General features: G+C 40.7%; 2 protein-coding genes across 11 annotated transcripts in view; one reads left to right on the top strand and one right to left on the bottom strand.

The window, feature by feature from the left end:
- Positions 1-4,361, bottom strand: part of EMC7 (ER membrane protein complex subunit 7) — a 15,584-nt gene extending 11,223 nt beyond the window's left edge. Inside the window, exons 1-2 of the mRNA XM_055537256.1 lie at positions 4,038-4,361; positions 89-208 (exon numbers count right to left, since the gene is read on the bottom strand). Coding sequence (XP_055393231.1) covers positions 89-208; positions 4,038-4,270 — 353 coding nt within the window. The 5' untranslated portion in view covers positions 4,271-4,361. The remainder of the gene's footprint in view (positions 1-88; positions 209-4,037) is intronic.
- On the top strand, positions 4,267-17,118 carry LOC129621162 (uncharacterized). Of its 10 annotated transcripts, none has more exons than XR_008699020.1 (3): positions 4,267-4,522; positions 13,257-13,368; positions 16,833-17,118. XR_008699020.1 is itself a non-coding variant. In XM_055537255.1 (2 exons), exons 1-2 carry the CDS (start codon positions 4,269-4,271, stop codon positions 13,300-13,302), a joined length of 300 nt encoding a protein of 99 aa, XP_055393230.1. In that variant the 5' UTR covers positions 4,267-4,268; the 3' UTR covers positions 13,303-14,021. The 10 variants fall into 10 exon arrangements, 2 of the variants coding, with proteins under 2 accessions (XP_055393230.1, XP_055393229.1); XR_008699021.1 differs by lacking the exon at positions 16,833-17,118 and adding an exon at positions 14,058-14,322; XR_008699024.1 differs by lacking the exons at positions 4,267-4,522; positions 16,833-17,118 and adding exons at positions 12,629-12,976; positions 14,058-14,318.

Genomic DNA, 17,118 nt, shown 5'->3' with positions numbered 1-17,118 from the left:
TCAACCTTAACTATAAACTCTGAAAGGAATATATAATGAGGTATTCAGGAGCCTAGCCTTTGGTAAAAATTAAATCAGCTGTCCTTACCTCATTTTGCCTTTTGAAGTGATATCCACTCGGACAGGATCAAACCTGTAAGCTGGAGAAATAACTTCCACTACATAAGATCCAGAAGGTATATCATGAACCACAAAACTCCCATCCGTCCTGGAAAAATGAAATTATCATTATTTAGTCATTTATGATCAACAGTTTATTCCCTTGTTTTAAATCATCAGTTAACTCCCAAACCAATACCCCCCAAAATGACACAGTATTTAGCAAAACAAAACAAACCCAAACTGGTGAGAGTTGTTCCACATTTCAGCTTCCATGATTACACTGCATGGGTAATGAAAATGCCCCCATTCCACAGAGAACCCTGACACAGAAAGCACTTCTGCAGGATAGAGATGAGAGGTGACAGTGGTACAGGTCCAACTCTAAAGTCATGTCTTCATTCAAGGGAATGAATACGTTATTCCTACAATATTGGGGCTCCAATTTTGCCAAACCCCTCCAACAATTTAATTAAAAATGGCTTTTTTCCCCTAGTTTTAATTTGTATTTTGTTTTCATTTTTACCAAAAAAAAAAAAAAAAAGGTAATTAAATACTGCTTGTTCCACTTGTTTCAAATAGTTCCCATCTATTTTGGTTACTTCTTTTTGGCTATGTATAAGTTTACAATGTTTATGTGAGTTAAAACCATCCACTTTGCCTTACTGATTTCTTCTAAACCTTCTAGACTAAGAAAACTACCCCATCCAGAACTAGTCATTTCAGATTCACAGACCAAAATTAATTTGTTTTGCTAATGAGAAACTGCCATTCTGATGGGAAAAAAGTTTATGATTTAGGAGAATAAAGATTCTAAAAGGACTGACTTTATCAAAGAATTGGCAGTCTCATAATAATGTTAAAATAATGTTCCTTAAGTCATTAGGCTCTTTCACAGTTAAAGGAATGATTCTGTTACATCCACATGTTTACTAAAAAGTAAGAGGAAAAAGTTCCATACTATTTCAAAGTACACACTAAACTGAAACAGAGTTGAAATATAAACATCAAGTTAACTTATTTCTGGGCTGGATGTCTTCTATTTTCCCTCAGATCATTCTCCACCCTTCTCCTCTCCCAACAGCAGGAAAGGAAGAAAACGAGCTTAGTATACCTTCCTCCCAGCTCTTTCCATGCAAGGCCCCCTAACTGGCTTTGGCAAGGGATCTAGCTCCTCTCTAGGCTGTTGTTTGCTCTTTTCTAGATTCCAGTAACCTTTATTTCCTAGCCTCCATTCAGGCTTAGAGATGACAATAGCTTTAAAGTTGTAAACTTTGGAGTACTGCTTAATCTGATTGTTTCCTTACACCATGACTACCCTGGTTAATCCTTTCATTAAACTTTCCTTGAATTATTCTAATTATTCAGTTTCTTGATGGGACCCTAACTAAATGAATTTCAAAATTTTTTTCTAGGTCCAGAAAAAAAGAGAATTCAATTAATTCCTGTGCAACATAAATAATAGCAGAACTAATGGCATAAACAAAAAGCAAATATATTTTTCATCCTAGGGTAAACAGTTTACTTTAAAAGATAACATACACATTTTACAATGAAAACTTAAAACCTGGTTTTTAAAATGTACTCTGCAATAAAACCTGGTTTTTAAAATGTACTCTGCAATACACAGACCTTGCTGGACTCTCATTTGAAAGAACAAGCACATTAAAAGTATTTCTGAAGTAAGTGGGGAAACATAAAAATGGACTGGGTACTAAATGACATTATTATTATTTAGTGAAACAAATAACGGTACTGTGGGTTTTTTTAAGCCCTTATCTTTCAGAGATACATAACAGTGTTTTTACAAGTGAAATTATATTATGTTTAAGATCACATTAAAATATTCCAGAAAGAAAGTACAGAGGGGCAGATAGCAGATATGAAATCAAACAGTAAACTGTGATGTGTTCCTAAGTTATTCTGTTTATTTTAGCATATGTCTGAAGTTTTCCATAATAAACAGTTCAAAAAAGTTACAGTATATAATCTTACATAAAGCATAGCACATAATTTCAAAAAGCTGAAAACTATCTGCTGCTGCTGCTGCTAAGTCGCTTCAGTAATGTCCAACTCTGTGTGACCCCATAGATGGCAGCCCACCAGGCTCCCCTGTCCCTGGGATTCTCCAGGCAAGAACACTGGAGTGGGTTGCCATTTCCTTCTCCAGTGCATGAAAGTGAAAAGTCAAAGTGAAGTCGCTCAGTCGTGTCCTACCCTCAGCGACCCCATGAAGTGCAGCCTTCCAGGCTCCTCCGTCCATGGGATTTTCCAGGCAAGAGTACTGGAGTGGGGTGCCACTGCCTTCTCTGGAAAACTATCTAAATGCCCCCAAACAGAGGACAAGATAAATTAAGTTCACATACACAGTGATGAGAGCAAGAAGTGGCATGGGTAGTCTTCAGTTGAAACTCCCCTAATCTTCATTTAGTAAAGTCTCAAGTCACCTCCAACAAGCATAAACACAGTCAAAATTGCATGCTAGTTATGTATAACAGGTACAAGACAAATTACCTATACCTCTTCCAAAATTGTTATCACAATAAGCCCCTCATATTAATTCTCAACCTTTCTACATATAAATGAAAGAACACGAAATGGCATCAGAAGCTGCTCACAAAATATTAAATGAAGAAAAGCAAGTTACAAAGCACTGTATATTGTATATTAGTATTAAAAATGTCATATAATTCCAAAAAGATACAATAAAATGTTAAGGCTTGCTATCTCTATTCTATTTATATTTTCTTCAATAAACAAAGCAGAAATTATTTTCAATAAAAATAATGCTTATTTTAAAAACTGTATATGGCAGAAGAGAGATCAAATGGTTAATCATGGCTAATTTTCTAAAGCTTAATGAGATTTTTATTATTAAAAGATCATTTATTAGGGTAAAACTTCAAGAATGGCCTAATGCCAGATTTTTAATGATAAACAGCACTTTAAAAATGATAGTAAGCTTCTCTTCATTATTTATTCATCTGAGTTTGAAATTCTCATTCAAAGGCACCCGGAGACTCTGAATATTTACAAAACAGATTTAGAATTAAATTGTCTTGTTTTCAGATACCACTTGTTAGTATACAAACGCATCAGAGGAACACTTGACCAAATATTTTCAGTTCAAAGTTTCACTTTCCAAGCAGCAATTGAAAGATCTAAAACATCATATTACACTTATGCCTAGTCATCTGAAAAGCAAGCTGACAGAACTACAGTGCTAATAAATTCACCACGTCTTTTAAATATAGGCTCAAATTCTATTTCTACTCACTGCCAGACAGGACAGATGAGCATAAACACCGTAGAGTCTTACATAAATGACAACAGTGATGCTGCAAATCCCTCGATAACTTCAAGTGTAAAAAAGAACAACAATCCCACTTCCAGGCAAAAAAGGTGTTTTGATTAGGGACTTCAGGGCCCATTAATTTTAGAAGTAGCAACATTAGCCTCCAGTCTGTGTCATCACTAGAAGTCCTGTGGGCTTTGAGAATTCCCACTTGCTTAGCATCATTCTACACAACATGAAGCTACCAAAAGACTGAAATGAAGTGCAAAAAGAGGCCAAATTCCAGGGAAACCAGATGAGATGCAAAGGAAAGAATTCATCAAAAGACAAATAAAGGGTCCACCTGTCCCCAGGGCCCAGAAGTGGCCGTTCCCATCCAGGGCTAAAAGGGAGCTGAAGATAACTGACGCCACTGCTCTGGCCCTGGGACGAGCACCTGCCATCCTCATTTCTGTGGTACAGGATCGGGAAGGGGAAAACGTCAGACTGCCTGACAAGGTACCCCCGACACAGACCGCTAACGGTGCTCGCCCTTTCACCCTCGGACAGCGACGTCGTCAGATTTTGACACCTAGCGCCCTCAGGGGGAATTCCCTTCCAGCTTCCACCCCAATTGCTTTCGCGCTGCCCTCAGGATGCTCACTTCAGAAAGCCGACGTGCTCTTCTCCGTCTACCAGCACTCGGGCCGCCGAGATCCAGTCCTGGGGTTTCACTCCAGGAACAACCGCACGCCCCTCAATCTTGAAGCGATCTCCAATGCCGACCCCACTCCCTCCTGACCCGTCGGAGGTAGACCCAGACACCTCCGAGCTCTGGACATCCCTTGATAGTAGCAGCAGGAGGACGGAAAAGAAGGCCCATAGAGTGGCCGCCATGACAGCAGCTCTCGGCGGTCAGGCCGGTAGCCCCGGAAACCCTCCCCGTCTGTCGCAGTCGCTGCAGCGGCGCGCTGATGTCGTCATCTCCGAGCGCCGGGTTCGGGCGCCCACTGTGGGCTCAAACCGCAGCGCAGGAGTCTCGGCCAATCCACTAGCGAGATGCGAGTGTTGCGGAACTTCCGCGCTAGAGAATGGAGGGCTCTGTGTGGTGCGCACTAAAGGCAGCTGCCCACGAATCGAAAGTGAAGTGTGAGTTGCTGTGGGCCCCACTGAGAGGAACGAGGTTCTTAAGTGTGTGTTGCCTGTTAAGTCGCTTCAGTCGTGTCCGACTCTGCGACCCTTTGGACTGTAGCCCGCCAAGCTCCTCTGTCCACGGAATTCTCCAGGAAAGAGTGGGAGTGGGTTGCCATGCCCTCCTTCAGGGGATATTCCCAACCCAGGGATCGACCCTCATCTCTTATAACCCCTGCATTGGCAAGTGGGTTCTTTTTTTTTTTTTAATCACTAGCGCCACCTGAAAAGGGGGAAAAAAAAAAATTAAGACTGAGAGGGATGAGGATCTTAAATAGTGTCTGCAAATGAGGCTCTGATTTAGATAGAAATAAGTCCAGAACAGAGCGTTTAAAAAGCCTTTAGAGATTCCGCAAGACGTGCAAGATGAAAAGGCTCTCGTTTGTATGTTTCTGTTCAGTTCAGTCGCTCAGGCGTGTCCGACTCTTTGCGAGCCCATGAATCGCAGCACGCCAGGCCTCCCTGTCCATCACCAACTCCGGAGTTCACTCAGACTCACGTCCATCGAGTCAGTGATGCCATCCAGCCATCTCATCCTCTGTCATCCCCTTCTCCTCCTGCCCCCAATCTCTCCCAGCATCAGAGTCTTTTCCAATGAGTCAACTCTTCGCATCAGGTGGCCAAAGTACTGGAGTTTCAGCTTCAGCATCATTCCTTCCAAAGAACACCCAGGGCTGATCTCCTTCAGAATGGACTGGTTGGATCTCCTTGCAGTCCAAGGGACTCTCAGGAGTCTTCTCCAACACCACAGTTCAAAAGTATCAATTCTTCAGTGCTCAGCCTTCTTTACAATCCAACTCTCACATCCATACAGGACCACTGGAAAAACTATAGACTTGACTAGACGGACCTTTGTTGGCAAAGTAGTATCTCTGCTTTTCAATATGCTGTCTAGGTTGGTCATAACTTTTCTTCCAAGGAGTAAGCATCTTTTGATTTCATGGCTGCAATCACCATTTGCAGTGATTTTGGAGCCCCCCAAAATAAAGTCTGACACTGTTTCCCCATCTATTTCCCATGAAGTGATGGGACCAGATGCCATCATCTTACTTTTCTGAATGTTGAGCTTTAAGCCAAAATTTTCACTCTCCTCTTTCACTTTCATCAAGAGGCTTTTTAGTTCCTCTTCACTTTCTGCCATAAGGGTGGTGTCATCTGCATATCTGAGATTATTGATATTTCTCCTGGCAATCTTGATTCCAGCTTGTGCTTCTTCCAGCCCAGCGTTTCTCATGATGTACTCTGTATATAAGTTAAATATGCAGGGTGACAATATACAGCCTTGACGTTCTCCTTTTCTTATTTGGAATCAGTCTGTTGTTCCATGTCCAGTTCTAACTGTTGCTTCCTGACCTGCATACAGATTTCTCAAGAGGCAGGTCAGGTGGCAAGAATACACAGAACTGTACAAAAAAGATCTTTACAACCCAGATAATCACGATGGTGTGATCACTCACCTAGAGCCAGACATCCTGGAATGTGAAGTCAAGTGGGCCTTAGAAAGCATCACTACGAACAAAGCTAGAGGAGGTGATGGAATTCCAGTTGAGCTATTTCAAATCCTGAAAGATGATGCTGTGAAAGTGCTGCACTCAATATGCCAGCAAATTTGGAAAACTCAGCAGTGGCCACAGGACTGGAAAAGGTCAGTTTTCATTCCAATCCCAAAGAAAGGCAATGCCAAAGAATGCTCAAACTACCACAAAATTACACTCATCTCACACGCTAGTAAAGTTTGTATGTTTAAAGGAGATTAAAAATCTCTGCACAGAAAAACATCTGGAAAAATACGTACTGTTAACTAAGGGTTACATCTGGTGAAAAGGGAAAGAGTTTAAGGGAATTTATCTGCATTTATTTATCCACATTACACCATTCGTCCAGTTTTGAATGCTTTACCGTGATAGCAAATGAGTTGGGGGAACAGACTGCAGCACTCCAGGCTTTCCTGTCCATCAACTCCTAGAGCTATTCAAACTCATGTCCAGTTGGTGATGCCATCCAACCATCTCATCCTCTGTTGTCCCCTTCTCCTCCTGCCTTCAATCTTTCCCAGAATCAGGGTCTTTTTAAATGAGTCAGCCCCTCCCATCAGGTGGCCAAGTATTGGAGTTTCAGCTTCAGCATCAGTCCTTCCAATGAATACTCAGGACTGATTTCCTTTAGGATGGACTGGTTGGATCTCCTTCCAGTCCAAGGGACTCTCAAGCATCTTCTCCAACACTGCAGTTCAAAAGCATCAATCCTTAGGGGCTCAGCTTTCTTTATAGTCCAACTCTCACATCCGTATATGACTACTGGGAAAACCACAGCTTTGACCAGACAGACCTTTGTTGGCAAAGTAATGTCTCTGCTTTTTAATATTCTGTCTTGGTTGGTCATAGCTTTTCTTCCAAGGAGCAAGAATCTTTTAATTTCAAGACTGCAGTCACCATCTGCAGTGATTTTTGGAGCCCCCCAAAATTAAAAGTCTCTCACTGTTTCAATTGTTTCCCCATCTATTGGCCATGAAGTGATGGAGCCAATGCCATGATCTTAGTTTTCTGAATGTTGAGTTTTAAGCCAGCTTTTTCATTCTCCTCTTTTACTTTCATCAAGAGGCTCTTTAGTTCTTTTCCCTCTCTGCTATAAGGGTGGTGTCATCTGCGTATCTTAGGGTATTGATGTTTCTCCTTGCAATGTTGATTCCAGCTTGTGTTTCATCCAGCCAGCAGTTCTCATGATGTACTCTGTATGTAAGTTAAATAAGCAGGGTGACAATATACAGCCTTGAGGTACTCTTTTCCCAATTTGGAACTAGTCTGTTCCATGTCCAGTTCTGTTGCTTCTTGACCTACATACGGATTTCTGAGGAGGCTGATTAGGTGGTCTGGTATTCCCATATCTTTAAGAATTTTCCACAGTTTATTGTGATCCACACAGTCAAAGGCTTTGGTGTAATCCATAAAGCAGAAATAGATGTTTTTCTGGAACTCTTGTGCTTTTACCATGTTCCAACATATGTTGGCAATTTGATCTCTGGTTCCTCTGCCTTCTCTAAATCCAGCTTGAACATCTGGAAGTTCATGGTTCAGATACTGTTGAAGTCTGGCTTGGAGAATTTTGAGCATTACTTTGCTAGCGTGTGAGATGAGTGCAATTGTGGGGTAGTTTGGCATTGCCTTTCTTTGGTACTGGAATGAAAACAGAGCTTTTCCAGTCCTGTGGCCACTGCTGAGTTTTCCAAATTTGCTGGCATATTGAGTGCAGCACTTTTACAACATCATCTTTTAGGATTTGAAATAGCTAACCGGAATTCTATCACCTCCACTAGATTTGTTCGTAGTGATGCTTCCTAAGGCCCACTTGACTTCACATTCCAGGATGTCTGGCTCTAGGTGAGTGATAACACCATTGTGATTATCTGGGTCATGAAGATCTTTTTTATATAGTTCTTATGTGTATTCTTGCCACCTTTTCTTAATATCTTCTCTTTCTGTTGCTGTTGCTGCTAAGTCACTTCAGTCGTGTCTGACTCTGTGTGACCCCATAGATAGCAGCCCACCAGGCTCTGCCGTCCCTGGGATTCTCCAGGCAAGAACACTGGAGTGGGTTGCCATTTCCTTCTCCATTGCATGAAAGTGAAAAGTGAAAGTGAAGTCGCTCGGTCGTGTTCTGTTAGGTCCATACATTTTCTGTCCTTTATTGTGCCCATCTTTGCATATAATGTTTCCTTGGTATCTCTAATTTTCTTGAATAGATCTCTTGTCTTTCCCTTTCCATTGTTTTTCTCTATTTCTTTGCATTGACCACTGTGGAAGGCTTTCTTATCTCTCCTTGCTATTCTTTGGAATTCTGCATTCAGATGCTTATATCTTTCCTTTTCTCCTTTGCCTTTCGCTCCTCTTCTTTTCTCAGCTATTTGTAAGGCCTCCTCAGACAGCCGTTTTGCTTTTTTGCATTTCTTTTTCTTGGGGATGGTCTTGATCACTGCCTCCTGTACAATGTCATGAACCTTCGTCCATGGTTGTTCAGGCACTCTGTGTATCAGATCTGATTCCTTAAATCTATTTCTCACTTCCACTGTATAATCATAAGGGATTTGATTTAGGTCATATATGAATGGTCTAGTGGCTTTCCCTACTTTCTTCAATTTAGGTCTGAATTTGGCAATAAGGAGTTCATGATCTGAGCTACAGTCAACTCCTGGTCTTGTTTTTGCTGACTGTATAGAGCTTCTCCATCTTTGGCTGTAAAGAATATAATCAATCTGATTTTGGTATTCACCATCTGGTGATGTCCACGTGTAGAGTCTTCTCTTGCGTTGTTGGAAAAGGGTGTTTGCTATGACCAGTGCATTCTATTGGTAAAACTCGGTTAGCTTTTGACCTGCTTCATTTTGTACTCCAAGACCAATTTTGCCTGTTACTCCAGGTATCTCTTGACTTTCTACTTTTGCATTCCATTCCCCTATAATGAAAAGAACATCTTTTTGGATGTTAGTTCTAGAAGGTTTTGTAGTTCTTCATAGAACTGTTCAACTTCAGCTTCTTCAGCATTACTGGTCAGGATATATACTCAGATTACTGTGATATTGAATGGTTTGCCTTGGAAACGAACAGAGATCATTCTGTCATTTTTGAAATTGCATCCAAGTACTGCATTTTGGACTCTTTTGTTGACCATGATGGCTACTCCATTTCTTCTAAGGGATTCCTGCCCACAGTAGTAGATATAATGGTCATCTGAGTTAAATTCACCCATTCCAGTCCATCTTAGTTTGCTGATTCCTAAAATGTCTATGTTTATTCTTGCTGTCTCGTTTGACCACTTCCAATTTGCCTTGATTCATGGACCTAACATTCCAGGCCCCTATGTAATATCGCTCTTTATAGCATCGGACTTTACTTCTATCACCAGTCACATCCACAACTGGGTGTTGTTTTTGCTTTGGCTCTGTCTCGTCATTCTTTCTGGAGTTATGTCTCCACTGATCTCCAGTAGCATATTGGGGACCTACCGACCTGGGGAGTTCATCTTTCAGTGTCCTATCTTTTTGCCTTTTCATGCTGTTCATGGGGTTCTCAAGGCAAGAATACTGAAGTGGTTTGCCATTCCCTTCTCCAGTGGACCACATTTTGTCAGACCTCTCCACCATGACCTGTCCATCTTGGGTGGCCCTACATGGCATGGCTCATAGTTTCATTGAGTTAGACAAGGCTGTGGTCCATGTGATCAGATTGGTTAGTTTCTGTGATTATGGTTTTCATTCTGTTTGCCCTCTAGTGGATAAGAGGCTTTGGAAGCTTCATGATGGGAGAGACTAACTTAGGGGAAACTGGGTCTTGTTCTAATGGGCAGGGCCATGTTCAGTAAATCTTTAATCCAATTTTCTGTTGATGGGCAGGGTTGTGTTCCCACCCTGTTGTTTAACCTGAGACCAAACTATGGTGAAGTTAATGATATTGGCGACCTCCTTCAAGAGGTCCCATGCATGCACTGCTGCACTCAGTGCCCCCAACCCTGCAGCAGGCCACTGCTGATCCACATCTCTGCCGGAGACTCCTGGACACTCATGGGCAAGTTGGGGTCAGTCTCTTGTGGGGTCTCTACTCCTTTCTCCTGGGTCCTCGTGTGCACAAGCTTTTGTTTGTGCCCTCAAGAGTCTGTTTCCCCAGTCCTGTGTAAGTTCTGGTGGCTGTATGGTGGGGTTTAATGGCAATGCCATTTAACCTCCAAGAGGGCTTATGCCATACCCAAGTCTACTGCACCCAGAGCCCCTGGTCCTGCAACAGTCCACTGCTGACCCATACTTCCACAGGAGATACTCAAACACAGTTCTTGCTCAGTCTCTGTGGGGTCTCTGGGTCCGGGTGCACACAAGGTTTGTTTGAGTCCTCCGAGCATCTCTGGTGGGCGCAAGGGTTTCTGTTGGCCTTAGACGTAGCCACCCTTAGAGTTGGCCTCCCAGAGAAGAGCAGCAAGAACTGAAAAAAAAAAACAAGAGATACAAGAGCCAAGGGGTTCAGAGCTCCTTCAGGGAGTAGTGATGCCACCTCCGGGGTCCACCCCATACTCTATTCTGAATGTCAGCAACTGCAGCTTAGGAGTACTTTCCCTGAGTCTTCTGAAGACAACCATTTCTTCACATTTAAACTTTTGAAGGAGCAGAGATGTTTTAAAAAGATCATGTGCTCCAACCCTCCCCACAAACACCAACCAGCAAAACTATGCTAAATTATAAAGTTAAATTTCACTTTTCTCAAATGGTACAAAAAATTTACAAATATGCAGAAATAAAAATAGCTTAATCCCAAATTTTCCCCATTTTCTTTCACACATTTTTGACCCTGCCTTGCTGATGCCTTAGGCACATGTTCAGTTTTATTACTTTGTAATCAGTATTCACCTTAATACTCCAGGTAGAAGCTGGAAAGTTTACTTTTTATGTGGGGCAACGGGTGGCAGAGGACCAGTGGCACAGTGTAACTGAACTCTCTGTATCCTCATTTCTGCCTTTCTCTTTCTGTCCCTACCTTATTGTCACTCTAATACCAAACTATCCAATGATTTGACCCTTCAAATGCCTGGTTTATACCTCTCCAGAGGCATTAGAAGAATTGATTTCCAACTGTCCTACGGGAGAAGACTCTTGAGAGTCCCTTGGACTGCAAGGAGATCAAACTAGTCAATCCTAAAGGAATTCAACCCTGAATATTCATTGGAAGGACTAATACTGAAGCTCCAATACTTGCCCTGATGCGAAGAGCCAACTCATTGGAAAAGACCCTGATGCTGGGAAAGATTGAGAGCAGGAGGAGAGGGTGACAGAAGATGAGATGGTTGAATGACATGGCTGCCTCAGTGGACATGAGTTTGAGCAAACTCTGGGAGATAGGAAAGGACAGGGAAGCATGGCCTGTTGTAGTCCACAGGGTTGCAGAAAGTCGGACAGCCTTAAGAGACTGAAGAACACACAAAAGGCAGTAGATGGAGGAGAGAAGCCTAAGTAATGCTTTCTGATGGTGTGAAATTGTTATCTCTGATGTTTTTCAGGTAAACCACAGGAATTGCATAGATATTCAACTCCAAATTATACAAGCCATTCCATAATATAACATAGAAAATAAACTATAATTATAATGATATATTTTAGAAAGATTTTGTACTAGACTTGCTCTGTTTGCCCATTCAGATCCACTTTCTACCCTTCACTCCACTTTGTGCCTGGAAGGATTGCAAAAACTGGATTCCTTTTCCCTCTGAGTCCTTCTAGTTGGATTCAGCCAATAGGAAGTATGAGTAGCACATCCTTTTCAGTTTTCTTCAATGTCCATACTTCCAAGAGAGTTTAACAAAGTGATAATTTACAATCACCACTTCACATCTTCCATCTGTTTTCTCAAAGATCCTGACCCATGTGAATTTCAAGCAGACCTACTTTATTATGGAAAATGATGTAAAAGTGAGAGGTGATCAGTTTATCCTTCAGGATTTTTGCTTTCTCTCCTTATTTCGCTGCCTGGTTCTTGGCTTCTTCAAATCATGGCCACAAGGGGGTGAGCAAGGATAGGAACAAAGGCAGAACTCTAAAACCAAACAAGGGATATTTATAAATATTGGATTATACCACAGAGGTCAACTCTGGGTTTTATAGGTAATATTTATTTTCTTTTTCAAAGAGTTATGTTTCTGGTTTTTAAAAATATTTTATAATTACAAGTATAAATTATTAAAATATAAGGCTATCTTTGAAAAGAAACTAAAATTGCTAAATAATATATAAATGATAGGATTTGTTTTGAACTCTTAAGATTTGAATCAGCCAAAAGGCAGTTGCCACCCTTATCCAGAGTTTTCATGATCACTTAATGCGGACTCAGGCGATAGTTCTACTCTCTTCTCCCGTCTCAGGATTCTGTTTGTCAGCATCTCAGTGTCATGGTGCTTTTCAAACTATTCTTCACACTTCTGCTGTCATAGTAGGTTATAAGGTGTGACTACAAAGTAATGAGGATCATGCTTTTAGCTTCTCTGCTTATATTTAAGTCAATGGGTTTATTTTTAAAAATAGGAGTATACTAGCTGAATGCTTGGGAAACTTTAGCTGTGCTAATCCCCAAATACCCTGCTACTTACTTTAAGTGATTTCTGCCCTCTGAGTTTTCAAACCTCATTTACTTCTAGTAGGTTAGCTAATCTTTTTCACTCAAGTAACCTGGAGCCAATTCCCTTAATATTTAAAAATGCCTATCATCCACTAGGACCCGAGGTTTGACTTTCTAAAGTTCCCTCTGGAAGTCTTCTGAAATGGGCTCAGAGTTCAAGAGGCATCAAATTTGTCTTAATTCCTACAGAAATAAATCACAATGGAGATTTCGCTTTTTTGTTTTACCCTAAATTCTCATCTCTTCCACCACATTCTGTGGAAATGTAAGTATAAGAAAGTAAGAACTTGTGAAGATATGCTGAACAGCTTATAAGTATGAGGAGAAAGCAATCATCTTTGACATTAAGAGGCAAAAATTTAAACATCCCTTGTTCTAGCAAAAGTGCTCTAAATTTGCTAAAATATACATATTGTTAATGTATTTGAACAGTAATGAAAAAGCCGACGTGTTGGAATAAAGAAGTTATGTAACACTTAACTGCCTTCTGTGCTTTTGGGCTCTTCTGGCCTGGTGGACCCACTTTGCACTAACTTGTGTTGCAGGGTAGGAATGTTCGACGCACCACAGGAACCGAAGCTAAAGGACTGACTCCAAGACCAGTCACAGGACCTGAGAAGTAGCTGTAGTTGAACTCTAGGCTCACACAAGGCCTTTGTAAGCCCTCCTTGTGCTTTCTTTCTATTGTCTGTCTCATATGCCAACCCTTAGAAAACATCTGCCCTCTATTTACATCTGCGCACAAGAAGTCTGAAAGCTGGATATTTTTCATGCCTTGATCTGAGTATTACTGCTCTTCAATAATTGTGATAAAATACAAATGGCATAAAAGTTACCATCTTAATCATTAAGTATACAGTTCAGTAGTGTTAAGTATATTATTTACATTGTTGTACAACCAATCTCCAGAACTTCTGGAACCTGCAAAACTGAAACTCTGTACCATTAAACAACTCTCCATTAACCCTGTGGGCTTCCCTGGTGACTCAGACAGTAAAGAATCCGCCTGCAATGCAGGAGACCTGGGTTTGATCCCTGGGTTGGGAAGATCGTCTGGAGGAGGACACAGCAACCCACTCCAGTATTCTTGCCTAGAGAATCCCCATGGACAGAGGAGCCTGGAAGGTTGCAGTCCATGGGGTCGCAGAGTCAGACATGACTAAGCGACTAAGCATGCATTAACCCTGCTCCAAGTCCCTGGGAACCACCATTCTATCTTCAGTTTCTGTAACTTGAATACTCTAGATAACACATGTAAGTGAAATAATACAGTATGTGTCTTTTGCAACTGGCTTATTTTACTTAGTATAATATCGTCAACATTCATCCTTTTTGTTGTTGTTTAGTCACTGAGTCGTGTCCATCTGTGCAACACCATGGACTACAGTACACCAAGCTTCCCTGTCCTTCACCATCTCCCAGAGTTTGCTCAAACTCATGTCCATTGAGTTGGTGATGCCATCCAACCATCTCATCCTCTGTTGCTTTCTCTTCCTGCCCTCAGTCTTTCCCAGCATTGGGGTCTTTTCCAATGAGTTGGCTCAATATGTCATAATTTTCTACCTTTATAAGGCTGAATAATATTTCACTGTATTTTTACTACATTTCTTTTTAATCCATCTGTCCATGGACTTTTGGGTTGCTTCCACCTTTTAACTATTGTGAATAATGGCAGTATGAATGCAGATGTACAAATATCTATTCAAGTCCCTGCTTTCACTTTTTCTGAGTATATACCCAGAAGTGGGATTGTTGAATTATATGGTAATTCTGTTTAATTTTTTGAGCAAGCACCATATTCTTTTCCCCAGCAGCTGCATCATTTTACATTCCCACTAGCAATGCACAAAAGTTCCAGTTTCTCTGTATCCTTCACAACACTTATTTTCTGTTTTGTTGTTGTTGTTTTAAAAAGCCATCCTAATGAATGAAAAGTGGTTCTCACTGTGGTTTTGATTTGACCAGTGCTATGATCTAAATATATCACCTCAAAATTCGTATGTTGAAATCCTAACTTCCAAAGATGATGGTATTAGGAGGTGGGGCCTTTGGGAGGTGACTAGGCCATGAGGATAGAGTCACCATAAATGAGATTAGTGTACTTGTAACAGACACCCCCACAGAGATCTCAGGCCTTCCCACCATGTAGGGACTCAATGAAAAGATGACCATCTATCAACCAGGAAGTGGGACTGCACCAGAGTAAGACGGTGTTGGTGCCTTGACTTGGGACTAACCAGTCTCCAAAACAGTTAGAAATAAATTTCTGTTGTTTATAAGCTACCTAGTCTGTGCAAGTTTGTTATAGCAGCCCAAAGAGACTAAGACAGCTAGTGATGTTGAGTATCTTTTCAAGTGCTTATTAACTATGGGCATATCTTCTTTGGAAAAATGTCTCTTCAAATCCCATGCCTATTTGTCAAGAGACTTGTTTTTCTGTCGCTGAGTTATAGGAGTTATATATCTGGATATCAACTCTACCAGATATAGGATTTATAAATACTTTCTCCCATTCCATGAGTTCCCTTTTCATTCTGTTGATAGTATCCTTTGATGTATAAAAGTTTCTAATTTTGATATAGTCCAATTTATTTTTACTTTTGTTTGGTATTATATCCAAGAAACCGCTGCCTAATCCAATGTCATGAAGCTTTTCCCCTGTGTTTTCTTCTAAGAGCTTTATAGTTTTCTTATTGTCTTTTTGACCATCTTTCCACATTTGTTGGAAGATTTCTCTGCTTCCTGTAAGATCTGAACTACTCATTTCTCGATGAGTACAGTTGTTGGTTAAAGATTTTTTTTAAAAAAGCAAACAGTATTACTTTTGGAGAAGTCTCTCCTACTAGAATGAAGAACATTTCCTAGGTAGAGATTCTTCTAAAACTGGCAGTGCTCTTGATTTTCCCATGCATACATATCACCTGAGGATTTGTTAAAATGCACATTCTGATTAGCAAGGCTGACTAGGGCCTCGAGTTCAGAATCTCTACCACATTCCTTTCTGTTGCTAGCCCTATGTCAGGAAGAGCTGTGGTCACTGAAATATGGCCCTCTGTTTATGGGTGGACTATGAGGATCCTCCAACTCAGATGGTGAAACACACATTCTTTCTTTAGTTCTTACCACATGACAAACAGCTCCATAGAGTTTCATATAGCATTAATTGCTATTATGAGTTATTAAGAGCCATTAAAATGTGGTATCCATGAGCAACATTAGCAGAGTATTAGAGCTTAAAATAAAAGCTTTACATGATTTCACAGAGAGCCCTATGCACTCCTGCCTTTGTAGACCTCTTCCTCCATTAAAAAAATAAAAAAAATTTTGTAATTCTATTCTATGACTGCACTGATATAAAGACAAATATAACCCAGGCAGATTCATTATTGTATATCCATTACTGTTTTATTTTCTCCTTATTTTAAAAGAAATCAAGACATTTGTGGGCTCCTGAAAGCATCCTGCACCCTAGGCACTGTGTCTACTGTGCCTAATACATGAATTGACCTTGGTATATGAAGATTCCCAATTAGAATTCCACAGGAAGACTGGCAGCTGCACAGGGCTTGGCAGGTTGTTGACCTCCCACAATTAATGAGCAGAGGCAGATAGTTAGAATTCCTACAATTTTCAGATGGACTGCTGTCTGAAACAATACGTCAGCAGTGCTGTGAGTTGGTCATAGTTTTCCACTGCTGCTCTTCCTACTTTTTGCTTGTAAAATGAGTGTGCTTTATCTGTTAGTTTGTGTGGTATTTACCCAAGAAAGTTTGATATAAATCAATATATTTTTGCCTATTGACTTTCCAAAAATCAGACTGTAAGCTATATATTATTATAGTTCAAATGTCGATTAGTCTGTTTTTGCTAAACAGGTAGTTTGCCATGGTGTACTTTTCAGTTATCAGAGCATCCTCATAAGTTCATATTCTTCTCTTAGAAAATACATACAAGTGAAAAAATGATTTTTCTTGTACTTTGTTTTATATCTGAAGAATCAACTTGAATGTTGAAAATGTCATCGGTGATGGTAGGAAGCTAGATAGAATCACAGGCTAAAGGAGTGGGGGCAAAATACCTTGAATAGGTTAAAAGTGACAGAAAGATCACAATAATTTCAGGAAAGACGATCCATGATAGAAGGACAAAAGTCTGGATGCAGCAGAGGAGACAGAGGAGAATGCTGGCCCCAGAGAAAGGATACTGGAGAAGGGACTGTCTCTTGGACATAGTTAACTTTTACCGTAAACTGTAACTGAACTGCAGATTTTCTATGCTAGTAAATGCTAATATAGAATGTTGTTTCCACGTGTGAGTAAAGCTTCTTTCATCCTGGCCAGTCTATCTGAATGGTCACAGTAGTAACTAACACTTGTCTTGCTTATCTTCTAAAATTTGAACCTCAAA

The sequence above is a fragment of the Bubalus kerabau genome, chromosome 10 (genome assembly GCF_029407905.1).
Source record: "Bubalus kerabau isolate K-KA32 ecotype Philippines breed swamp buffalo chromosome 10, PCC_UOA_SB_1v2, whole genome shotgun sequence".
In the NCBI taxonomy this organism is placed as follows: domain Eukaryota; kingdom Metazoa; phylum Chordata; class Mammalia; order Artiodactyla; family Bovidae; genus Bubalus; species Bubalus kerabau.
The sequence above is the reverse complement of the archived record's forward strand: the minus strand, read 5'-3'. Positions and strand labels throughout refer to the sequence as shown.

What these genes read in the sequence shown, in the direction of transcription:
- LOC129621162 (XM_055537254.1), top strand. Translation starts at nt 4,269, where the DNA reads ATGACAGCAGCTCTCGGCGGTCAGGCCGGTAGCCCCGGAAACCCTCCC. An exon ending in CCACGAATCGAAAGTGAAGT is followed by an intron (nt 4,523 to 4,964) that starts GTGAGTTGCTGT and finishes GTTTCTGTTCAG; the next exon opens with TTCAGTCGCTCAGGCGTGTC.